General features: G+C 41.5%; 2 protein-coding genes and 1 long non-coding RNA gene across 3 annotated transcripts; all 3 read right to left on the bottom strand.

Annotated features, from left to right (window-relative positions):
* Positions 1–7,861: 7,861 nt before the first annotated feature.
* On the bottom strand, positions 7,862–10,811 carry LOC118790446 (G-protein coupled receptor 4-like). The gene is made up of 2 exons (XM_036547358.1): positions 10,694–10,811; positions 7,862–9,321 (listed from the first exon to the last, which is right to left on the bottom strand). Exon 2 carries the CDS (start codon positions 9,252–9,254, stop codon positions 8,364–8,366), a length of 891 nt encoding a protein of 296 aa, XP_036403251.1. The 5' UTR covers positions 9,255–9,321; positions 10,694–10,811; the 3' UTR covers positions 7,862–8,363.
* A 7,885-nt stretch (positions 10,812–18,696) lies between these two features.
* Positions 18,697–19,485, bottom strand: LOC118790284 (G-protein coupled receptor 4-like; the record flags this gene model as incomplete). Its single annotated transcript, XM_036547189.1, has 1 exon — positions 18,697–19,485. A coding segment is annotated over one exon (789 nt), but the record flags the coding sequence as incomplete, so codon positions are not given.
* A 119-nt stretch (positions 19,486–19,604) lies between these two features.
* On the bottom strand, positions 19,605–20,773 carry LOC118789764. The gene is made up of 3 exons (XR_005005478.1): positions 20,734–20,773; positions 20,493–20,562; positions 19,605–19,678 (listed from the first exon to the last, which is right to left on the bottom strand). It is a non-coding gene; the product is annotated as an uncharacterized LOC118789764 (long non-coding RNA).
* Between the last annotated feature and the right edge of the window lie 5,497 nt (positions 20,774–26,270).

Genomic DNA, 26,270 nt, shown 5'->3' with positions numbered 1-26,270 from the left:
TTAAGAAGGTCTCATTGAAAGTGAGAATGTGTAATGATGATGGCATTCTCTGCTTCAGGAGTCTGTCTGGTACAACCATGGCAAAACTCACGTTAAATCTGTTCACAGCAAAAATCAGATCTACATAAAGTGAAGCACTGACAAAAGTGACAAACTAAATGATCTGAAACAAGTCAGACAGTGGTTAGTTAAGCCATTCACACAAGTGTTGTGCGGACTTACAGAGTACAGCTTTATAAAGCAGTACCTGCCCATGACCTGTGGAACCGTTACTAAAAGTCATCATAATGAAAGTAATTATTAACATCATCAAGGGTGACAGCAAAACATTCCAGTCGAAACCCAAAAAAGCTCAGCAGAGAGATGAGCATGTCAGTGCATCTCCCTGCTGTAGATTCCTATTCTAGACCCTGGTCTCATTTTCTGTTTGACAGTTGGGAGTTTCCAATGACCAATTAGTCTCTGACAGCAGGGTAGGACCTTGATTAGCGTGATTAGACCGTGATTAGCATTCTTCCTCATGAAGCTATGAACCAGAAGTTCCATCATTGGGCTGATGAACAGTAATGGAGAACCAATATTGTCCAAGAGAGACATCTAAGTATATCATGGAGTTACAAACATGTTAAAAAAATTGTAATAAAAGCAATTATTAACACAAAAGGGTGACAGAATAGCATGACAGTTGAAATTCAATATGCCAATACTGTGTAATATCCTGTTCTTGTATCAAGAGAGCAGGAGGAATCCAATAGCAAAGACCACATAGCAGCACAGACAGGTTATAAAGAAACAAAGTAATTTCACTGGATACTCAAAAACACTCAGGACTGAGCAAGGAACCATGGCACAGGCAGGGTTTATATAGAGCACAAAACACATGATCAGAGTAACTGCACACGGGTGAAATCTATTAACTAGATTAGGCAAGGCACAAACAGGGAGACAGGACCTCTAGTGAAAGTTTGAGGAAGCAGCAGGCAAAAGGACCAGACAGACTGTTACGAGGACGCCTGCTGGTCGTTGTGGGAAGAAGTCTCTGAAACACGGACAGATCTAAACACTTTCAGAAATTTCTGTTTCAACAGTAGCAGCCTCACTGTAATCTTGTTGACCAATCAGTCTCTGACAGCAGGGTAGGACCTTCAGAGTGTCATTGGCATGCTTCCTCATGAAGATGTAGAGCAGAGGGTCCATCAATGGGCTGATGAACACTAATGCAGTATCTATATTGCCGAGGAAATACATATTAAATTCTTGATCTTTATGCACTGATACAATGAAAGAATGTAGTATGGAGGGGAAAAAAAGTACTGCATAGTTCCCCAGGACAAGGAACAATATCCACAAAATCCTTTTCCTCTCTGTGACGGGCACTGAGGTGGAGCGGGAGAGAGCTCTCCATGTGGCCATCAAGAAAAACACAAGAAGAGGGAATGGAAGAATAAGGAAGATAAATAATGTCAAATATGTGTTTTCTATATGTCCAGAACAATAACCTGCAATTCCACCCAGCAGAGCCAGTATGAAAGGAGACACCCAGGCAACCAGAGAGATCAGGACTGAGATTCTGACAGTGCGGCGACAACGGTACCACAGAGGATGGACGATCACAAGGTATCTCTCCAGAGCGATGCACACCATGAACACAACACTGGCTAATATACCAAACAGTGTTACTGCTACAAAAATCAATATCATTGATTCACTTGTAAAATTAATCAAAAAAACTGGTCTACCAATGAGCTGGAGGATGTCTGAAATGAGGAGGTTTATGACATAAACAGGGGCAACTCGGTCATTCTTAACCAGATGATACAGGGAAAAAATGGCCCAGCAGATGACAGGAAACTCAATGCAGAGAGTTATCCAGCCGAACACAATTACACCGCTGCTGATAGTCCCTGTGGAGTTTCTGCCATAATGTGTTGAATTCCCGCCATCCATGGCGTCCTGTTCAAATGCTGGGTTAGATGTTTGTGGTTTTTCAAATCCCTCTAAGACTTTGGTGGCCACTCTAAAATGAGAGCAAGATTTAAAGACACATTTAGTTGCATTTTACTGTTGAAACTGTAAAGTTTGTGTCTCAAAATATTGCAGTGTTTGGTGAGGTAAAAGAAGCCAATATCTGGCTTCCAATGAGAGGGCCTTAGAGGCCATTTGCACTGCATGCTGGGAGCTGTTCTTTGCCATGTAAAGGAGGCTGGATACAGCTGCTCCTCCAGGTTGGCAGGAAGTATGTGCCCGTTTCTTCTTAATAAGCCCTTCCTCTTTTTAAAAGATTTTTTTAAATTCTGTGTTTACAGAATTAAATAAAGTACATTCATAAAAGAGCTCCACCCAATGCTTCTCAGTAAAGATGAGGTTAAAGTTTCGAAGCCTTAAGCAGACTGCCTTCTTCAGTGAAATGGTGCCGCTCTGATCATTGTTTCTTTTGCCATTACATGTATCAAACAACAGGCCATTCACGAATTTCTCTGTTTATATTTACCTTTTCTCTGAAGAAGGCAATATACCAAAATATCGCCATCTTGAAATTCTTTGAAGCCTCATCTTTACTGAAGAACACCGAGTCTGGATATCTTCTAAATGTAAACGGGGATAACAAATGTTGTTGTTGTTCCTACACTAATGCAGCAAAACTGTGAGAATGCTATGTGTTAGCTGGATGACTTCAAAAGAAAGATCTCACTATGGCTGGTTCTTGTTGCTCTGATGAGACAATGAAACGATGATGATGACATGACTGTGCCTGTGTAGTAGCTTCAGGCACCATTTGCATTTAAATGAACTCAACAGGCTTATCCAAAAATACAGGTTAGATGAGAGTAAAGATTTAGGCAAAGAGTAAAGTAAAGATCAGATTTAGGTAAAGAGTAAAGATCAGGGAGTAAAGATTTGTAAATATATATATGCTGAGAATGCTGAGTGAAATGTGGCACTGTTTTAAATATGTTTGGTATTCGATAATTAAAAATGATATATATATAGAATATTTCATAATATTAAATGATACCCCTGGAAACATATCATTTACAACATATGTCATTGATCACTTTTGCAGAAAAACTACCCTGAGAGGTTACCAAAGCCAAAAAACACATCCATTTCATGCATGAAATTCTAAAGTGGTCTTGAGCGGAATTGTGATTGTATCTGGTATACAGCAATGTACAGTTAAAATGATATACTATCTGATCTACAGTACCGAACAGTCACATTGATATACTCCACAGCTGTAGCCCAAACACTTGTAGACCGAGCAGGTCTGGACTTACCTGGAGCAGGTGTTAGGACAGAGCTCCTCTTCCAAGCGAGTCTCTCAGGTGTTTGGAGATCAGTATCATCGCTTTTGATAATCTACCACTCTCTAGGTTAGATGAAGCACTCACACTGGTAATTGGAATGCCAGAAATAACACGCCTCTTTTATCAAGAAACGCTCACATGCATACCGTAATCAATGATTACACAACACTACATTACACAACACTACACTCATATTGAACAAAATCTTAAATACTAAGATAGACGATACACTAAAAGCTATATACTGTCCAACTAACACCACTTAAAGTTGTTATCTGCTGTGTGCTGCTGCCATACCAGACATTTAATTTAACTCTTGCCTTTTGGCCCAGCAGATGATGGGCAACAAAATGCAGAGAGATATCCAACTGTGCACATCTCTAAATAGCACTTAATATTAGTGCTGTCATAATTGCCATATTTATACTATTCTACAAAATTCAAGTAATCCGTGGTGTCCTGGTCTGATGGTGGGTTTGATGTTTATGGTTCTTCTCATCCCTAGAGCTCCACAGTGGCCACTCTAAAAAATTTTTCCTTTCTTCTTTGGCTCGGGTGGCTCATCTGGTCAGATATTTCCCCCAGATTACTATGTTACAAACGCCTGTATAGTCCTTCACCATTCAGCACAAAACTTTGAACAGCTTTAGAATTTCCAAAATTATATTTTTATTATGATACTGTTATTATTACTTTTACCATTATTATTATTATGACAACCAATTTGATCGATATGAAGCATCTGATAGTGCCGGACTCCCCTGCCAGCTGCAGGCGGTCAGGATGCCGTTCTGTACAGGTGGGTTTCACACTGAGGAGCTCGGGCTCTGATCGCCGGGTTCCAGGGGTTACGCGGTGGCTCTCGTCCACAGCCAGAGGGTGCAAACGCAGAGGGTGCAGACGCCCCTTCCAACAGGAAACCATGGAAGCACAAGCACCACCGATCTGCTTCAGTGGGAAGGAACACCATCGGTGCAAGTATCCCTAACATCAACATTTTATTTGCATTACTGCATTTTATGTCCAACCTGACACTATACCTCCATTGTGTTTTACCTTCAGCTGCTGTACATGGAACTTGACAGGTTTTCTTTGCAATGTTGCCAACGGTATTGTTTCCAAGCCGACATTTGTCAAATTTAGTGATGAGACAGTCGTCCCTATTAAAATAGGAACACTGAATCATGCTGAATCATTATATCCTGTGTAATTTATTTGCTTCCTTTTCCCAGTATTATGTCTATGCTTCTCTCTAAGTTTTTCAGAACTGCTCTTTTTCCAAGAAGTCTCGGCATTATTGTTGCTGATTGCAAAGGCCTGCACCAGATATTGGAAACATAAAAATGGAATCCTAAGTTGAACGGGGCAAGTTGAATTAGTTCACTGGCTAGATGACGCTGTTAATCGAGCCCGCTGGCCCTTTAACTCGATTTAAAACAATTAAGACTTTCTTGTTCTATTATAGGTTATGGTTTAGTTGGATAAGCATGTGTCTACTGTCATTCAGTGGTGATTACACGGAGCAGTGAGACAGTGAGTCCTCTGTCCTCTTACACGCCTAAAAGACGTAGGCTACATTATGCATGAATTTAGGAACGATACAACGGTTACTCATGTATTAACAGCAAATTAACCATTTCTAAATTACTACTGATGCTATAACTTATGTGCTATACATAAGCGGTATGTAAGAATTTTCATGAATAATAAACATTAAATAAACTGTATAGGCTATGTATCCTACAGCACATTGTTAAACCTTTATTTATTATTTATTGTTCACTGTCAAGATCGTGAAAATCAAGAAGATAAAACTCAAAAAACGTATGGATCCCGTTAGAGGATATGGTCAAAAAAAAAAAATCCCTAAAATTGTCAGCCTGTACCCATAGTTTCTAATTTGTAATTTGCACCCTCGATTTCGTAAGTAAGGTGTAAAATGCTCTGGGGCTTTTCTTTATCGATTTTCTTTATTTTCGACGGTCTTGACAGCCAGAAGGGCTGACTGATGACATCACTTCATGCTCATGCAAGGCAAGACTGCTGGAGGGTATTCGAGGCAATGCGCGGTGAAATCACGCGGCTTTGCTCCGAGTCAGATGTTCCGGGCCATTTCTTGGAAACTACAGCAGTTAACTTGAATAACACAGGTGAATTTGGCAACCAGAATAACATGGGGGGGGGGGGGGGGTTCCTATTAATCAAGAGAAAAAGCTTTATGAGAAATTTCAGGCAATGTCACAATGGAATTCCTTCTGAGGACGTCTGTGGGTGTCTCAGGGACATCATGGAAACCAAAAACCTGCAGCTGGGATGTCAGTTCCTACCCTGCCACTTCGTTTGCCCAGGCTAGCGGAGCAGGTGTCAGTGCCGGGAACCTCTCTGACGTATATGCACCTGCAATTTACTCAGCTGCCTGGAATATACCCACGCAGTCACAGTGAGATAGCTGCGACAGAATCCAGCGAGTTCCTCCAGTTTCGGGGTCGAGCGTTTGCCTGTCACTCTTTACAACCCATCAGCAAAATGGACTCCATTTGTATGAGGTTTGGGGCGGTAGTGCAGCATAGGGGTGAGGACCAACCAAAAGGTTGCTGGTTCAATTCCCCACTGGTGCACTGCCGCTGTATCATTGGGCAAGATACTTAACCCAGAATTGCCTCAGCAAATATCCAACTATACAAATGGATGTCACCAGTGGTATCGTTATGGCCAATCATTTGGGGCTATAGCCCCGAATATTTTAAGCCTAGCCCTGAATATTTTTGCCCTGAAAAAGGAGGTGTTTATAGCAAAACAACAGACAGACTGTGTAATGAAAATAATGTAACATAATGGATGGGCTGCTGAAGAGGTTCGCTCTATCGGTGATACCAGGCAGTCCATTCAGTGTTGTGCTGTGTAATCTTTCTTTAATAAGTTTATTGCACTAAACAGTATCATGCTGCCTACAGCCTGCATACTCTCACTAAGCTTGGTGTTGTCAGGTTCCACAGTGTGGTGTTGGCACGATTGTCCATACCTGTTACAAACACTCTGTTTGTGATTGTATCATATTCCCCTGCGAAGCAGGTATCTTAGAGCCACGGCTTCATGTTTCCTGCCTATTGTCTGTGTCATTTTCCTGTTTCTTCTGACAAACCCAGACCTGTGAGCATCTGCAATTACCATTTGAATGGTGTGAAGAAGGAGAAATATTGTGGGTTTGTGCAGGGGTGGGGAAGGCTGAGAGTTAGAGAATACATTACAGGTCCCAGACATTTATCACAACGTCAAGCAATGGGAAAGACGACAAGAAGGCGTGCAAGTATATTAGAGGATTACATGTGTCATGTTTCAGTTTGCTTGTGCAAGTGTAGAGGATGGGGTGGCGAGGCCAGCCTACTGCACAGCTGCTGATGCCAAAGTCAGAATGAACAGGGAAAAAAGTGAAATCTACATTCACTTATTCGTTTTGCAGACGCTTTTGTCCAAAGCGACTTACAGGTGATTGATTTACAAATGAATAAATGTACAAATAGCAATCATGTACATATAAATTAATACATATGAATAAATCTTATTTATCACATTTGGTTTTTCAATCATAAAAAGGCCATCAGGAAGTCATGGGAGGACCACTCACTGGATAGCCTTGACAGGACTGATGAAAAAGAGAAGGATAATACAGCATGTTGCTGCAAAAAATACATTTTTGTGTCTTTTCAAAAGAGATGGATTATTAAAAAAAACTCAGTGGCAAAAGTCTGGACCCTTAGTATACTCTCTAACTCTGACCTCTCCCTGCCCCTGCACCAATGCACAAGTATTCTCCCTTTGCAAACCGTTCCAATAGTAAATACAAATGCTCATGGACTGTGTTCAGGATAAAACTCAAAGCTCTGGGTCTGCACCCCATACAGTGTACTTCCGATCTGTTGTCACATCCTGCACTCCTGCCAGACCACTCTGCTCTGCTGCGTAAGGATTCCCAGCGCCGCCATCCTGGAAGCATTACAGACATGGCACAGACACAGGATCATATTTTACATGTAAGCATAGCCCGTAAGTTGCATGATGATAAAATCTGCTTAGCACGATAGGCTTATTGAAGGAATATTACACTGCACACTACCTTGACTTTGATTCCTAATCCTCCACAAGAGCAATTAAATATGAAAACTGAACATGAGACAGCTGTTTGAATTGATTCTGTGTGGCAGCAATAATGAGAAACTGACAAATAAACAATGTTTATTACATTTGAAATACTGAGATTTCAAAGACTTCTTAATAGTTTGATATATTCATACTCATACATGTCTTAATATATTTCCATGCATTGCATACTCATAGTCGAACTATCTTATACAATGTATGTTCTGTGTACAGTGCTCTACATATTTACTCATACACTTGACTTCATAGGAAATAAAACCTGTTAGAAAAGAAAAAAAAATCACTTTTACTTCTAAAGAAGTTTTCTTTTAAATGTTATATTTTAATTTCAATAGACTAATAGACTTCCATAGACTAAAGTCAAATTGTTGACAAATAGAGGATTTTTTTCCAGTAACATTTATTCACACCATGCAGTCATATTTAAAGCAAAATCAGATGAAACAAATCTACACCAACAATCTCCTTACTAGAAATTCAGTGGAAGCTTCTGGAACTATACAGACACATCTAAGGGCTTCCTTTTTCCATACAGCATAAAAGAAGGTAACACAGAAGAGATTATTCAGTTGGATGGTTGTCATGGTTACAGTCAGAGAGCACTCTGAAGACTGCTGGTACAGGACAGAAGATGGCAGGCTGATTTGACTAAACCCAGGCAATCACTGGCTTGGCCATTCACTGTCTGTTGGTGCTATGTGGGCTTTTAGAACAGTGCTTTGTAAAAGCATGAAATAATAATTATATTGCCTGGTACAACCTTGTTAGAAAAATTCATCATAATAAAATTATTAACACAAAAGGGTCACAAAAGAGTACTTTGTACAACTGAAACTTACAAAAGTTAAGATGTTCACTGGCTAAGATAAATATGCTAAATATGTATAAATGCCTGTTCTAAACACTGGTCAAATTTTCACTTTCAGCCCTGGCAACCTGTCTGGGTTCCTGGCGACCAATCAGTCTCTGACAGCAGGGTAGGACCTTCAGAGTGTCATTGGCATCCTTCCTCATGAAGATGTAGAGCAGAGGGTCCATCAGTGGGCTCATGAACAGTAATGTAATGCCTATTTTGATTAAGAGATTCACATTAAATTCGTGGCCTTCATGAATTAATACAATCAAATCATATATTATGACAGGGAAGAACAACAGTGCATAGTTGCCCAGGACAAGGAACAATATCCACAAAATCCTTTTCCTCTCTGTGACGGGCACTGAAGTGGAGCGGGAGAGAGCTCTCCATGTGGCCACCAAGAAAAACACAAGAAGAGGGAATGGAAGGATGAAGAATATTAACAATGGCAAATATGCCTTGTCTTTATGTCCAGAATAATGAATGGAAATTGCAGCCAGCAAATACAGAATGAAAGGAGACACCCAGGCAATCAGAGACATCAGAACTGAGTGTCTGACGGTGCGGCGATAACGGTACCACAGAGGATGGACGATCACAAGGTATCTCTCCAGAGCGATGCACACCATGAACACAACACTGGCTAATATACCAAATGCAGAAACTGCTGCAAAAATCTCACACATTGGTTGTTTTTTGAAATCAATCAAAAAGCCTAGTCTACCAATAAGTTGGATAATATCTGAAATGAGGAGGTTTATGACATAAACAGGGGCAACTCGGTCATTCTTAACCAGATGATACAGGGCAAAAATGGCCCAGCAGATGACAGGAAACTCAATGCAGAGAGTTATCCAGCCGAACACAATTACACCGCTGTTGACAGGCCATGTGGAGTTTCTGCCATAATGTGTTGAATTCCTGTCATCCATTGTGTCCTGGTCAGATGCTGGGTTAGATGTTTGTGGTTTTTTCACATCCCTCTCTTTGGTGGCCACTCTAAAATGAGAGCAAGATTTAAAGAAACATTGAGTTGCCTTTTACTGTTGAAACTGTAAATACTGTGTATCAAAATATTGCAAAGTGATTTGTGAGGTAAAAGACGCTAATATCTGGCTGCCAATGAAAGGCCTTAGATGCACTGAGCAAAGCATTTTGGGAGCTGTTCTTCACCCTGTGAAGGATGCTGGGAAAAGCTGCTCATCCAGGCTGGCCAGAAATATGTACCATTTTCTTCTTTATGACCCTGTCTAGTTTTTAAAAGTCATCATGTCTGTTTCATACAGCTGTATGCAAAGATACCAAGCTAATATGTAGGGTTCCACCCTGCTGACTGGGTGTTTTTATAATGTTGCCACAATGTGACCAACTCTGTTGTTCATAACCCAGAGCACAAAGGCTGTGAGAATGATTTATGTAATGTTACTTTAAATTTAGGGGAGATGTCTTTATGGCATATTTCTGCTGTTTGTGACACGGAATGATGTCCTATTTTTAATGTGCTTTAATTTAATTTTCAATATTTCATCCACGCATATTCAGTCATCTGCATATTTCTTTTTAAGCTGTGTGAAATAAAACCATGATGTACATAATAAAGGAAACATAAAGTGTCTTGGGCCACCGCGAGCCAACAGAACAACTTCAGTACACCTTGACATAGATTCTACAAGCATCTGGAACTGCATTGGAGGGTTGTGAAACCATTCTTCCACATGTATTGCAGAAACACAATATGTACTATGTAGGCAATCACGCAATATAAGGTGTAACACATACGCAAACATTCTTTAGCATGTCTGTGCTTGTGCAGTAGCTCCTAAAAGAGCCCATCAGGCTTATGCTGGAGCACAGGGTAGATGAATTCAGGGAGGAATGATTTGTTAAAGAATGTAAGTTGTTGCTCTTTGGAAACGTATAGTGCTTTTTTTTTTTTTACAGCAACTGTTTGTTCGAGGTGTACTCAGTGAAACGTGTAAGTGTTTTTAAGGTTGTAATATTAAATGAGCCCCCTGAAAATGTTTTTGCTCCATGGTTCTAGAGACAGTGCGTAAGCAGGGAGAAGATTTGTTTCCATCTTTGTTGTTTACGTCACTATTTCACCATCTCTAGAAGACTTGATGTATAAGCTCCCAAATCGTTGTTGAATGATACAAAAAATACAGATTTGATAACTCCAAGTATTATGGCTCACTGCGTCAAACGTTAAACTGGAACTATACACTTTCAAGGACAAGGAACCACACTGTGACTACACTTAATTACTAGCATTTAACTTTGATTGTGTCTGATGTACAATACTGAACAGTAACACTGATATACCCCACAGCTGTAGCCCAAACCATTGTAGACAGAGTAGCTCTGGACTTACCTGGAGCAGGTGTTAGAACAGAGCTCCTCTTCAGAGAGAGTCTCACTGCCGACTGGAAATCACTACCATCCCTCAGAGTAATGTATCACTCTGCAGTTGTGAGAAAGCACTGATGCTGGTTATTAGAATGCAAGCTATAACATGCCTCTTTTCTAGAAAGGCTCACGGAGCATACTTTAATCCCAGCGTGTAGACTTCCTATTACACAACCCTACACTGACATTGAGCAAAATCTTACATGCTAAGATGGACTATATGCTAAAGGCTACACAGTCAAACTAAGACAGCTCAAGATTTTTATGTGCAATATGCTGTTGCTATAACAGACAGTTAATTTAATTGCAGACATATCTTTTTTTTCCGATAAATAACACATTCATTGGTATGAGGTACTTGAGAATGAAAACTGCCACATTGAAAAAACATGGTAAATTTTGTTTACAGTCCTTTGCTAGAGTTACAGGTCGTTCATTTTTTTTTCATGAATTATAGCACCAAGTTTAATTGAGGTTTTTTTTTTGTTGTTTTTTTTTTTACGAATTTGTTGATATCCTAATGTTAAATCATCATTAAATCTTAAATCATAAAAAACATACTGACTCTATAGTTCAACAAATGCCATTTAAGAGTGTTATGTGCTATTGTTGCTATGCCAGACAGTTAATTTAACTGCAGTCATATCTCTTGTTGGAAAATCGACAAATATATTAAAAAGGATTACTTTTAAAAGGAAGCTTTGCGATGTTGCAGAGTATGTGATGTGTATTATCTGCTGTCCTTTGCTGGAGTTATAGATTGTGCTGCAATCTCCTGAATTATAATGCTGGGTTTCTTGAATTTTTTTTTTTTTTTTTTGGGCAATAAAACTGAGTGTTTTTTTTTTTTCATAAAACATTCCATTCCATCTATAAGCTACCATTGGAAAAGTCCAAGTTTCTATGACAGCAGTGTTTTATGATAATATCCTAGATAACCATAGATTGCATTCAAAAATCATTGGAAGAAGAACATTTTATTTGGGTGCTTGTCACAAGATTACAAGATGGTAAATAATAATGATAATATAATTTACATAAGTACTGATTTTAATAATATGGAAGTTTGTGCTAACCATATTGGTACACTTCATATGACTTAAACTGCATTGAACTGTTACCAACTCACTGAGATTTTATCATGACATAAGAATTTTATGCTTCCCGTTTTCCCGTCATTGCAGGAACACAGAGTCCATCTGCTTCGACGTCTCATGCTCTCCATTTGAAAGCTTCAGCACTGGAGATTCGGCAGTCCATTGAACGTTTTGTACTGTGAAACCTTGTGCTGGCAAGGGCAATTGTACTAATACCACACAGTGAAACCTGACAAGACGACTGTGAATATATGCGCTATAGGTAGTTTGATACTTCAATCTCTTGAGCTCAATAGGCTTATGTAAGGAATATTACCTTGCCTACTTTGCAGTGTATAAAAGACCAATAGCATACACGCACTCTGTTGTGATCGTATCATATTTCCCAGTGAAGCAGGCAGTTTAGACCTATGACTTTTTGTTTCTTGTCTTTTGTCTGTGTCATTTTGCTTTTTCTTGTGTTAAACACAGCTGTGAGCACCATTGTACCAATTACCACTGTAATTACCATTTGAATGGTGTGAAAAGGGAGAAATATTGTGGGCTGTTGCAGGGGCGGGGAGAGCAGAGGGTTAGAGAGTATATTAAGGGGCCAGACATTTGACACAGCGTTGATCAACAGGGAGGCATTAAGAAGGTAACAGGATGACTGTCTTGGCAGGAGAGATGCAGGTCCTGCTGGCTGTGGTGGTCCTCATGGCCCACAATGCCGAGGGGTTGCTGCTCACCAGGTGTGACGTGAAGAACACTCTGGAAGCAGCGTCTCTGAGCCTGGAGGAAGGGAGGCCCACGGCCGAGGAGCTGGTTGCACAGAGTGAGTACTAACTACAGCTTTAATGAAGAACCCACAGTGATTGCCGGTTGATTGCTCTAGCATACAGAATCCACCATGGATATCAGGTCATTGCTGTAGCATGCAAAGTGAAGGGTGGTGCACACTATGTAAAGCATGGGAATGATAGCCTACTGAAAAGGACTGGGGGAATGAAACAAAACGGATCTGAAAACATTAATATAAGAAGTGCACAAAGCCATGGCCAACTGACATGAGGCACATGTTTAGAGTAAAGGCCCTCCTTCTCTGAGAGGGAGCAGCTGTCAGGGTAAAGCAATGCAGGACCACGGTCTCCCCTTCATCCCGCCCCTCCCTGTCTATCCCAGTCGTCTGCAAGGTGGAGCTGACGTCCGGCTTCAACACCAGCATTGTCACTCACCCCGGTCCTGTCAAGTTCGACAACTCAGGCAAACGAGGGAATCTCAGGTCTCCGAGAGGACAAATGTCCGCAGTCCCCAGGAGCCACCAGGCCCAGCCGGACTGCAGCGGCAAAGGCATCGACATAGGGGGGCTGTTTGGCGTCTTTCAGCTCAGCAACCGTGTGACCTGCAGTGATGGCTCCACCCCCAGCATCAATGTCTGCAACATGGACTGCAGCAGTAAGTCACTGCACAAGCTTCATACGAGCAAAGACGGGCTGCACCGCAGGGTAACAGCCATGCAACAGCCATGGAACACCTGAAGCAGAACGGCTGTGGGGAGGGATGTGTACAGAGAGCAAAGCCCGTAATGTGTTCCAGCATTCAGCCGTCTCCATAACCAAACTCACTGCATCGAAACTGGGTTTATTTAGGGCCTGACAGCATGACAGGCTATCCACACAGCCCAGAGCTGATAAGGATTTAAGGGCAGCGATATTCAGCACTTTCTTCAATAACTTTCTCAAATTGCTAGGTCACCCTAGCTATATTTCCCCATAGAGAGTTCTCTTAAAATGGCAGAGGTTTAAGATCCCTACATAAAATAGAACAACCCTATTGGTCCAGTAACCAGATCATAAAATAGAAATTCCTCTTCAGCTGTTGGGCTTACAACATTTGAATATACAACAATACAGAGTTCACATAAAGGATAGCATCTCATGTCACCCAGTAACTTTCTCACGTATACTTGCCCAGTGGTTATCACACTGGTCTTTTCTTAACCCATCTTAAACCATGCCTGTTTGGAGGACCAAAATTGCAGCATTAAGGGATACATACCTTTGTAATTTTTTTATGGTTAAGTGTACCTTCCACCTATGGCCCGATGCCAATAGAACAGTGCTTGTGATGGGAGTGACCGTCATTCATGCTTTAATGTACAGGGTCTGTGGTAGGAATGTCTGGCACTTGTGGTAATAATGACTGTGTTTCATGCATTCATCAATGTTTCATTCTTATTTGAGGCTTTATTGATGATGACATCAGTAATGACGCTGTCTGTGATGACACAATCAGAACACTGGATCCGAGGTAAGCATCTCTGAATTTGTTGGGGGGGGGGGGGGCTCCAGTGTCATGTATGAGGCCTTTTGCATCTACTGGTGTCTCCTGTAGCCGAGTGAGAGGATGTCATTAGCCACAACACAAAACCACTCATATGACAGAATACAAAAATATTGCAACGAATGTTGTTGAGAAATTATGTAAAAGCTGTTTCTGTAAAGTTGATTGTTCATAAAAAGTCAACAAAACTTTCCCCTAAGAAAGTCAGAGAAAGTTACAGACAGTCTTATATAAGAATGGAAACATAGCTTAATAACAAAGAGCTAATTGTATTGTCATCCACATTGGTTTTAAAATTTCTTCAAGTAAAACTTATTTTCTCTCACAAAGGAAGGACATACCAAGAGGAAATTCAGAGGCTGTGAAGATAATCACAATCATGTGAGTGACCCTGTACAAAAATAACACTTAGAACTGTATTTTCACTACATTTTAATTCTATTAAGATTCTGTCATTCTGTCAACAAATAGATTTTACAATAATTGACACTAAAAGTGGATGTTTATTGAGATTTACAATTTTCCTCATACTTTAATATATAATTTTTATTTAACCTTCATTTTACCAAGTATGGTAAATTGAGAACCAGTTCTCTTTTGCAATGTTGACCTGTGAGAGGGTATTATTAAGAGGAGGGAGTTATTTCAGTCAATTAACTGAAGAGATTACTAAGGGAATATTTTTACCCAGTTACGTTTGAAGAAGCTTCTATTTCTACTCCCAGTAATCGCTAATGAATACTTTCTTTCACAGGAAAGCCAGAATGTTTCCTAGTGAATGTGCTACAGTGATACCCACTGAGTACTTCTCCACATGTTAAAGCTCACACTGCAGTAACTGATCAAAATTTATAAACCTGCCTGGTAAGGGACATTACTACAGAGTGCAATTAAACGCTTTCCCTGGTAAATTTAATTAATTAATTGATTTTTGAATACTCACAGTCTTCTTCTGAATCTCTATATAGGGAAAGATCAGATGTGCAGTGATTACTGGAAGGTAAACAATTGCCAATTTTTGATAGAATGCTTAAAGTGCCTGTCAACCTCAATATACTGTAGTGTAGAACCTACTGTTAATTTCTTCTACATTTTTAGTGTCACTGTATACTACTGAATGTTGATAGGTAGATGCATTAATCACAGACACCTTGTTTAACGTCTTAATAAATCAGAAGTGTCACAGAAGCAGCTATTCAAACCCCAGTAATTACACAAAACGCAGATATGTCACATTGCATTGCGAGCAGATTTTGTCGCTAATGTTCTCTTTCATTGACTGTCACTGGATTTGGAGAATCAACCTCCCCGTGCAAGTATGTGCACAAAGTGTGTATTGACTGCCTTGGTGACTGGAAACCATTACATTGTTTAATGCTGTGTTACATGACATCACTGAATAGCCAACTTCACACTTTCAATAAAAGATGAATAATGAGAAATCTTTACACTTCCAATGTGCTTTCTTTTAAGGTTCCATGAATCACAGGTAACAATGATTCAGTGAAGTGCTTAATCCCACTGAGCCACAGCACCACTGAACAAAATTCTTCAGCTCTAATAAAGTAAATTCACTCAATAATTATTTGAGTGTTTACATTTAGAAACATAATATGAAAACATGCCCAAGATTATTGTACTCTCCTGCATGTGCACTCTTGCTGGTCTATCCACCTGCTCAACTAAGTCAGTACTTGCTGTCGCTTGCAATTGGGTTCATTCCCCCCTTCCCAAAATCATACACCCTGAAGAATATGGTGAGCATATGTGCAAGACTATGGAGAAACGCTGACATCCTACAGGATCCTACAAGATACAGAGGAAAATAATTCCATATGTCCTTTTAAAGTGCACATCTTAATCATTTTCTTATAAAGAACTACACATATTTGAAATTGTTTTTTTTTTTTTTTTTTTGTAAAAGGAAGCATGTTGATGCCAATGTTTAGCAATGCAGACCAATTAAAAAAAAAAAAAAAAAAAAAACATCATTTCTGGTTTCCAGCACTGGAATTGTGAACATTTGTTTGATGACTTCAATACAATTCACAACTTTATCTTAGGTTGGTTGTTGCGGGTAAATTGAGAGACCTAGTAATTATCCCTTGAAATATCCTTATGGAACTGGTTTGGCAGTTGCCAGAGACTTAGTGCTGTCTGACCTGGAAATGGCTTGGGAACTTCAGAAATGTATCCATTCAAGTTGAATGAGCAACAGTGCCAGACCAGGCTAACAACACTCCTAGAGCGTAAGCGTAGCACTATTTAAGCCCTACCACAAGTTAATTTATGCAACCTGACTACACAATTGAAGCCAAGTATACTACATGAGTTACTAGATCACAGAATCCAAAACGCATTGCGATACACAAACACGTAAAATAACCAGTAAATAATACAAGTAGCGGGTGTTAAGGGTGGTGAGTCAGGTGGAACCAAGATGCAGTCTGAGGAGGTGGGTCTTTAGTCTACGTCTAAGACGGCCACTGATTCCACTGTCTGACCTCCATGGGAGGTTCATTCTACCACTAAGGGACCAGTGCAGACAGGGACTGTGCAGCGACCCCGTCAGGATTGGACAGTCACTTGTCTTGCGGAACATAGTTTTGATTTCGGTTTGAAGGCTGGTTGTAGGTATGAGCGGCTGCCCCATATCTTGTCCTGTATGCCAGCACCAAGGTTTTGAACGTGATGCGAGCGATAACGGGAAGCCTAGTGAATCTGCTGTACTATTTTTGATTGCGTGGTTTTTATTGGTGCTTATATTTCTTAGACATGATGCTCTGTGCTCTCGCTCTCTCGTAGACATGGCCAACGCTAACTGACATGAATGATTGACTGGCGTTGTCAAGACGATGGGGAAGTAGCCGTGACAGTTAAACCAATCGGACGGCGACTTGACTTGCGTCACGTCTTTTGAAATGGATGCGGGAAAGTGTTTGCTTTGGCTGGCCGACCGGCGGTTTAAATTTGTAAGGAGTCTGCGAAATGGGACACGGTGCTGCCGTCTTGATTTTAACTGGTTTTATTGCTTTTCGCCGCTGTGCAACAGGTGGCTGTATGTAAGTAGTGGTTCTCAGTCTTTTTTTCCTTATAACTGGCTGCATAGCTGCCCCCAGCTCGTGCTCTTCCCCGCGGCGCCGATTGGTGATGTATTTTAATGTGGTGTATTTTTATTTGCGTTTTTAAGGATTCTCGGAGTTGCAGGTCTTTCGACCGTGGTGTTGGCAGTAGCGGCATTTCTGTGCGGTGTTTATATTGTTTCACTGTATGTGCGTGAACACATAATTTGCTTTAGCGCACTTGTGTTTTTGCGTGGTGTGGTGGGTTTTTTGTTAACCTTGCATGTTAGTATAAGGATTGCAATGTTGTGGGGTGCTGGAAAAGTGTTGTACCACTGGGATTTTTGAATCTTTTTGAATTTTTGAAGAATTTGGATTCTTTTTTGATGTGCTTTTTGATGTGCTTGACTTTGTATGTCCTTCTGTGTGCTCTTGGCATAGTGAGAAAACAATCTGTTCTTCTCTGCTGTTACACCTGTTTTCCTGACACCTGAATAATTTTTAGATTAGCATTTGTTTTCATATTTACTCTGAGACCCAAGTCTGGCAGTATTTTTTCCAGTAGACCCAAATTCATGCTGAAGGTCCTCTGTACAGAGAACTTTGTTCTGTAGTGTCGATCACAGTGCCTTGGAGTCTGACTGCAATTCAGTTCAATGCTGAACACTCCAACTACAGCCCTGACTCACACCATGCCCATATGTGAAGAACAGTTCTTTTGTTGTCAACATTAATGCTGGATTTATGTAATGTCTACATTGATTTCATTTATATTGTATAGTTTATCCTCTACATCACCCTTTAATAGATTTGTAGAGCAATCCCTGATTCCAGGCTGATTCAAAAGCCTTTGAAAGTTTCTAAAGCAAATAAAACTCCTTTTATTATTTTGGGGTTTATGCTTTTCTATTAGTGTGATGGATGCACCTGGCCTCAGTTTAGGATGTAAACAAAATCTCATTTGTGCTGGTTTTGTAAGAAGCCAATCTGACTTTACAAACAGAGGATTTTCCCAGTAATATTTATTCACACCAATAAGTCATAATTAATGCAAAATCTGATTAAACAAATCTACACTAACAATCTCCTTATTGGAAATTCAGTGGAAGCATCTGGAACTATACAGAGACATGTAAGGGCTTCCTTTTCCAATGCGGCATAAAAGAAGGTAACACAGAAGAGATTAATCCGTTGAATGCAGTATCGTGGTTACGGTCAGTGAGTGCTCTGACAGCTGCTACAGGACAGACTGATTTGACTAAAACCAGGCAATCACTGGTTAGGCCATTCACTCAATTTGTTGGTGCTACTGTATGTGGGCTTTTAGACCAGCGCTTTGTAAAGCAGTACTTGCCCACTGCACAAAATGTTAGAAAAATTCATCATAATAAAATTGTTAACACTAAAGGGTCACAGACGAGCATGTCATGAAAGTTCAGAAGTTCACTGGCTAAGATCAATATGTCAAATATGTATAAATGCCTGTTCTAAACACTGGTCAAATTTTCACTTTCAGTGCTGGTGACCACTCTGGGTTCCTGGTGACCAATCAGTCTCTGACAGCAGGGTAGGACCTTCAGAGTATCATTGGCATCCTTCCTCATGAAGATGTAGAGCAGAGGGTCCATCAGTGGGCTGATGAACAGTAATGCAGAACCTATATTGTTCAAGAGAAGCAGGTTAAATTTATGATTACTCAGCACTGATTCAATCAAAGTATATAGTATGATGGGAAAGAACAGCACTGCATAGTTGCCCAGGATGAGTAACAGTATCCACAGAATCCTTTTCCTCTCTGTGACGGGCACTGAGGTGGAGCGGGAGAGAGCTCTCCATGTGGCCACCAAGAAAAACACAAGAAGAGGGAATGGAGAGATAAGGAAGATAAATAATGTCAAATATATGTTTTCTGTATGTCCAGAACAATAACTGGCAATTCCACCCAGCAGAGCCAGTATGAAAGGAGACACCCAGGCAACCAGAGAGATCAGGACTGAGATTCTGACAGTGCGGCGACAACGGTACCACAGAGGATGGACGATCACAAGGTATCTCTCCAGAGCGATGCACACCATGAACACAACACTGGTTAATATACCAAACATTATAACAGCTGAAAAAATCACTATTATTGGATCAATCAAAAGGCCTAGTCTACCAATGAGCTGGATAATATCTGAAATGAGGAGGTTTATGACATAAACAGGTGCAACTCGGTCATTCTTAACCAGATGATACAGGGCAAAAATGGCCCAGCAGATAACAGGAAACTCAATGCAGAGAGTTATCCAGCCGAACACATATATAAATAGATCAGGTGGGGTAACGTCAGTGGAATTTCTGAAAAAGTCATCAAGTTCACCATAGGACGGGTAAGTCAAGTTGTCTGTGTAATTCATGGTGTCCTGGTCAGATGGTGGGTTTGATGTTTGTGATTCTTTACATCTTTCCAGCTCTGTGGTGGCCACTCTAAAATGAGAACAAAATATTAAAAATTATATATATGAAAAACATATAAAAAATAAAATTTGAAGACTTAAGCAGACTGCCTCTTCAGTGAAATGGTGGCGTTCTGATGATTGTTTCTTTTGTCATCAAATGTGTCTATCAAATTACAGGGCATTCATGAATTTCTGTTTATATATACCTTTTCACTGAAGATGGCAGTATACTGAAATAATGTCATTTTGAAATATTTTAAGCCTCATCTTTACTGAGGAACACAGAGTCTGGATATTTTATATAACTGAGGTCACAAATGTTGTGTTCCTACTCTACCTCAGCAAAGCTGTGAGAATGGTGTGTGCTAGCTGGATAACGTCAAGCCAGGAAAGATCTCACTATGGCTGGTTTTTGCTGTGTTTGACAGAGCAAATGATGAGACGATGATGATTCTGACATGTGCCTGTGTAGTACCTTCAGGCGCCATTCATGTCTAAAATGACTCAACAGGCTTATATGAAAATACAGGTTCTGAGAATTCAGGGAGTAACGATTCGCAAACGAAAGTAAGTTGTTGCTCTCACAAAATAGTTCATGCTTTTCATTGGTATTATTTCCTCAATGGATGTTTAGTGCCATGTGAAAGTGTTTTAATACTTTTTGTATTCCATATTCAAAAATACAAATGTATATAAATTATTTTAATATTAAGTGAGACTCTTGGAAATGTGTGTTTTTCGCTCTGTGGCTGTAGAAGCAGAGTGAAAATAAGGAGGGAGTTTGCTGTTGTCATTACTGTTTGCACCACCATTTCACTGATCACTTTCTCAGAAAAACTAACCTGGGATGTTACCAAAGCCGGAGAACGCGTCCAGAATGGTGACGGATGAGCTTCTATAGAGCTCTTATAACTTAAAAGATAACAAACAAAAAAATACAAGAAATCACAATGTAATTATTACTAAGAATAGCACCCTTAGTGTTAACTTTTACTATATTTGATCTCTAGTACTGAACAGTAACACTGATATACCCCACAGCTGTAGCCCAAACCCTTGTAGACCAAGCAGCTCTGGACTTACCTGGAGCAGGTGTTAGGACAGAGCTCCTTTTCCGAGTGAGTCTCTCAGGTGTTTGGAGATCAGTATCATCGCTCTTGATAATCTACCACTCTCTAGGTTAGACTTGGAGTGAGTCTCAGCTGTTGGGAGGTGGGTGTTATTATACAGAATGGTATATGACTCTGCAGGTTAGAGGAAGTGCTGCCTCAGGTTATTGGAAGGCAAGAAAATACCACACCTTGTTTTGTCAAGAGATGCTCACAGTTTAATGATGCATACTGCAATCAAATATTTGTTTGCTTCTTATTACACAACACTGCAGTATATTGCACAACACTACACTGATATCAAACAAAATCTTAAATACTAAGATAGACTATATACTAAAAGCTATATAACCCAACCAATTCCATTTAAGGTTGTTGTGTGCTATGTGCTGTTGCTATGCCAGACGGTCAATTTAAATGTAGTCTTCTGGCCCAGCAGATGATAGGCAACTCAATGCAGAGAGTTATCCAGCTGCACACATCTCTAAATAGATAAAGTGGGTTAATGTAGTAGTAGTAAGGCACGCAGAGGCTTTTTCAGCCCCAGGGCAGCCCCTACCAGGTGTATAAAAGTGTACCTGATGTGCTTAGATTTTTGTGGAGGCTCTTTAGAATAGTGTAGGAGAAGCAGGTAATACCAGGGGCTTGGCGTAGAGCAGGGGGGATCATCATGTTTAAGTCAGTTTAGGCCTATATGTCTTCTAAATGTAGAAGGCAAGATTGTCTTCAGTATAGTGACACTATACTGAAGACAATGACACAGTTAAGTTGGCAGGTTATTTAGAAAGGAACAGGTTAATAGATACCACAGTGCAGAAAGCAGGAATAGCATGTTTGGCAAGGCTGTGGTGTTGGTGAAAGCATATTTCCAGGATGTTAGAATGTGTTTTAGTGCAGTAGACTTCACACTAGCATGGTAGGAACTAGAGGGAGGGATTATGGCAGGGTGTACTGTTCCCTCATTAGCATTTACAATGGCAATGGAGGTAGTAATTAGAGCATCGCGCTGGGTTGTGGGCAGAGAGAGGTGGCAGGATGGGCTGCGCCTCCCTCCAGTTAGATCTTATATGGATGATATGACTTTGGTGACCACGACAGGAGCTTGTACAAGAAGGTTACTGGAGAAACTGAATCATAATCTCAAGTCGGGTGGAATGAAGATTAAGACAAGTAAATCTCAAGAGTATTTCTTTGGCTAGAGGGATGGTTATAAAGACAAGGTTTTACATACTGTAGATGAGGAAGAAATCCTGTCTGTGATGGAGAAGCCAGTTAAAAGCGTAGGTGGATGGTATAACAGGGAATTAAATGACACTGAACAGGTTCAGGGACTTAAAACAGATGTTATTGAAGGGTTAGAAAGGATAGAGAAGTCAGGGCTTCCAGGCAAGCTGAAGTTGTGCTGTTTGCAATTTTACCTATTCCTAGATGCATGTGGCCATTAACAGTGTATGAGGTGCCAACTTGTATGGTAGAAAAGCTTGTGAGAGTAGATAGCTTGTGTATTAAGTGGTTTGGTGTTCCTCGGTGCTTGAGTAATGTGGCTTTGTATGGGAGAAGTATTCTTCAGTTACCTGTATCTAGCCTAGTGGAAGAGTTTAAGTGTGTGAAGGTAAGGTTAGAGTTGCAATTGTCAGGAAGTAAAGATACTTTAGTTAGTAATCTGGTGTCAAATGTAGCTACAGGGAGGAAGTGGAACTCGAAGCAGGCAGTACAAGAGGCACCGGCAGCTCTGAGCCATATAGATATTGTGGGTAGGGTGCAGCAAGGGAGAGGGGGGTCTATGCCTTAGCACAGGCAAACCACTGTGGAATAAGTCCTAGTCCTACAGAGAGGAGGATATTGGTTTTGGTCTGTAAGCGGGTTGTCAAAGTCAGCGTAGTTTAGTGTTCCATTAGCGGTGTGTATTTCAGTGTTGATCAGAGACGAGTACGTGACGAGCCAATTAGGTAATCGGTTGTTTTTGATAACATAGTTAGCGGTTTAGTAGAGTTCGTGGGTAGCATAGGTGGTGAGAGCTGGTATGGAGGGTGGTGGTTCTGGGACAACAGAACTAACGGTTAAGCCTTCCCGAGGTGTTGTGGGCCTAACACAATGAATCACGAATGAAGGGAGGTACCCACTTAATAACCCCAGTGATATACTGGCATCTACACGCCTTGTAGATGTTACAGTAGCATTAGGCTCAGTCATCTTAGCTGAGCGCATTGCATCCTGTTTGTAATATTAACTGCTGGACACTGGTCTTTGCCTTGTGAAGGATGCTGGGAAGAGTTGGTCCTCCATGCTGGTGGGAAGTGTGTGGCCTTTTTTAATTAATTCATGTTAGTAGATGTTAATTGAGAGAATGAATAAAGAAAATATTATTAATCTTATGTCATATAAATGGATACTGGACCATAGTATTATTATTACAACCAATTTGATCGATATGAAGCATCTGATAGTGCCGGACTCCTCTGCCAGCTGCAGGTGGTCAGGATGCCGTTCTGTACAGGTGGGTTTCACACTGAGGAGCTCGGGCTCTGATCGCCGGGTTCCAGGGGTTACACGGTGGCTCTCGTCCACAGCCAGAGGGTGCAAAGGGTGCAGACGCCCCTTCCAACAGGAAACCATGGAAGCACAAGCACCACTGATCTGCTTCAATGGAGGAAAAGCCAAACGTCATCAATGTGCTGCACGATGACATCTTTTGACTAATGTGACACTTTACGTCCATTTTGTTTTACCTTCAGCTGCTCTCCATGGAACTTGACAGGTTTTCTTTGCAATATTGCCGTTGGTGTTGTTTCCAAGCCGAAATTTGTAAAATTTAGTAATGAGACGGACGTCCCTATGAAACAGGAATACTTCCACTCATTTCATGCTGAACCATTATTTCCTATTTAATTTGTTCATTTAATTTTCCTAGTATTATGTCTGCACTTCTCTCTAAGTTGGTCAGAACTGCTGTGTTGCCAAGAATGCTCAGCAGTATTATTGTTGATTGCAAAAGCTTGCACCACATGTTGGAAAATAAAAACTGAATACAACGTTCAATACATGCATCATTCAGCTGTTGTACAGAGCTAGCTAACCACTTTTCCTCATGACCAATAAATATTAGCTTGCTAGCTGCATAAGTAAACAGTGAGTTGGCTCTACAATATTCTTACCTGTGGGTAACAATTTAGAGTTCTGGCCCTCTGTAAACTGTGTCCAGATTTACTCTGAGTGGTGCAGAAGTTTCCGGAAGATGAGTCAGCTCCTCAGTGTGAAACCCAGCTGTGTCCCCTGACTGTGGAACAACAGAGAACACAACACTACATATAAATGGACAGCTGCCGTCATCTGAGAATATATCCAAAATTAATGATTTTGAGAGACACCTCTACACTAGCAAGCTAGCTATGTGCTACATTATGTGTGTTCATTTTGCCAGCTGGGACCCAGAGCTACAGTAGTCGTCTCATGAAGTGTGTTTGTGCTGTAAGGGGAAGGTGCTGCACTGCAGCTGATTCAGTCTCTGTAGACGATGGAAACTTTCACGGTAACACTTGTCTGGCTGTCCAGGATGAATATGTTTGAACAGAGTATCACTTCACATCATTAAGAGGGAACATGATGCATATTCTCCATCAGGTCTGCTGCACTGGTGGCAAATGTATGGCCAGTGGCTTACCTGAATGGTGGGAGACGGCTCAGACGGACGCGGCGACAGCCTCTTAATCTGTCTCCGCAGAGACACAGCTGCAGCAGCAGAAAATGTTGCGTCTCAGTGCTTTCCACATGTAGCTTAGCAGCCGGCGGATCCCCTTCTTGGGTTTTTTCGTCTCTGAAATAGATGGGGAAGAGCAGCCTTTTAACCATGTGGATATGTTTGTGCTGGGAGCTACGATCTGATTCTTAATCTTCTCTTTAAGGAATGTAAATACAGAAAGAAAAGGAAGAGCTGAGAACACGTCACCGATCCCTCAGCACCCTCCATGTGTTATCAGTGAGACTCACTCTGTGAGACGCCCTTCGACTGCTCTTTGCCTCCCTCTGTTCTGTCCGATGGGAGCGCGTAGGGCCCGTCCATAGTGCACTACAAACAGACACACAGTAGCATAAGGGTGTGAGAATTACTGCACCGCTGCAAACAGTGTCCTCAGTACCCCAGTGGCCACAAGTCTCCTGCATTTCCCACAATTACAGACTCTTACACAGGACTTGTACAGTCTAATGTCTCTCAGAAAGAGCTAGATTTTGCAAAGATCATTTCACAGGGTTTTTACCAGGTCAAGGGTGTTTTGTACAGAACTTACTCCAGTCTGCGTTCCACGAGGCACTGGGCCATACGGCAGAAAGTCCTTTAGGACTGGTTTCACTTCAGCCAACACGCTATCCTGCACACCCAAGATGGGATCGTGCGCATCCAGCCCATGTTCATCCACGGTGGGTTTCGCTGGCTCTGGAACATCCACAGCTGGTTCTGGAACATCCACAGCAGGTTCCAGAACATCCACGGTGGATTTCACTGGTTCCAGAATATTTGGGTCCAGCTGTGCAACATCCAGGACTGATTTTGGAACACTGAGAACAGCATCCTGCACATCCAGTCCTGGTTCTGGAACATGAAGGACAGCGTCCCCATCATCCAGTGCAGGTTCCAGAACATCCACAGTGGATTTCACTGGTTCCAGAATATTTGGGTTCAGCTGTGCAACATCCAGTCCTGGTTCTGGAACATGAAGGACAGCGTCCACATCATCCAGTGCAGGTTCCATAACGTCCATGGTGGATTTCACTGGTTCCAGAATATTTTGGTCCAGCTGTGCACCATCCAGTCCTGGTTCTGGAACTTGAAGGACAGCGTCCGCATCATCCACGGCAGGTTCTGGAACATCCATGATGGCTGTCGCTGGTTCCAGAACATTTAAGGCCAGTTCTGCAGCATCCATCGGCTCATACAGTTTCTTCACCGCTGTGGTGACGTTCACGGTGATGACGCTGCTCAGGCCTGTATCGTTCATCCTCAGGGCTCTCCTCAGAGCTTCAGTGGAGCCCGTCTGTCCCACCAGCTCCCTGTGCAGCTCGGCCACCACCTCGGCCCTGGTGGAAGGGCAGTACTGCGGCTGCACTTCGCTCGTCAGTGGGGCGGAGACCTCCTGCAGCACACTCATCACCGTGCCCACCGCCACCACGCTCAGCTGCCTGCTGGATGCCGACACGCTGCTCCGGTCCTCCTGGTCACACTTTATGGCCTGGAGCAGGCCGGTGACCACGTCCACCACCACCTCAGAAAGGCAGGGTGGACGAGGCACAGCCAGGTGCAACAGGTCACCCACGATCTCTTTCACAGCTCTCCGGACAACAAAGTCGGGATCAAACTGGTACCGGGCAAAAATACCAGGAGCTGAGACCTCTGCCACTGCTGAGGATCGTCTACAGAGAGAAGGTTTCATCAGGTTCTGAAATCCCTCAGATAAACACATGCTTTTCTAAAAGTATGTCAAATTCAACCCCTGAGAGAAGACAGCAGCAGTGTGT

The sequence above is a fragment of the Megalops cyprinoides genome, chromosome 15 (genome assembly GCF_013368585.1).
Source record: "Megalops cyprinoides isolate fMegCyp1 chromosome 15, fMegCyp1.pri, whole genome shotgun sequence".
NCBI lineage: Eukaryota > Metazoa > Chordata > Actinopteri > Elopiformes > Megalopidae > Megalops > Megalops cyprinoides.
The sequence above is the reverse complement of the archived record's forward strand: the minus strand, read 5'-3'. Positions and strand labels throughout refer to the sequence as shown.

Bases quoted from the DNA above. Each gene is read 5' to 3' on its own strand.
- LOC118790446 (XM_036547358.1), bottom strand. From the start codon at position 9,254: ATGGATGACAGGAATTCAACACATTATGGCAGAAACTCCACATGGCCT.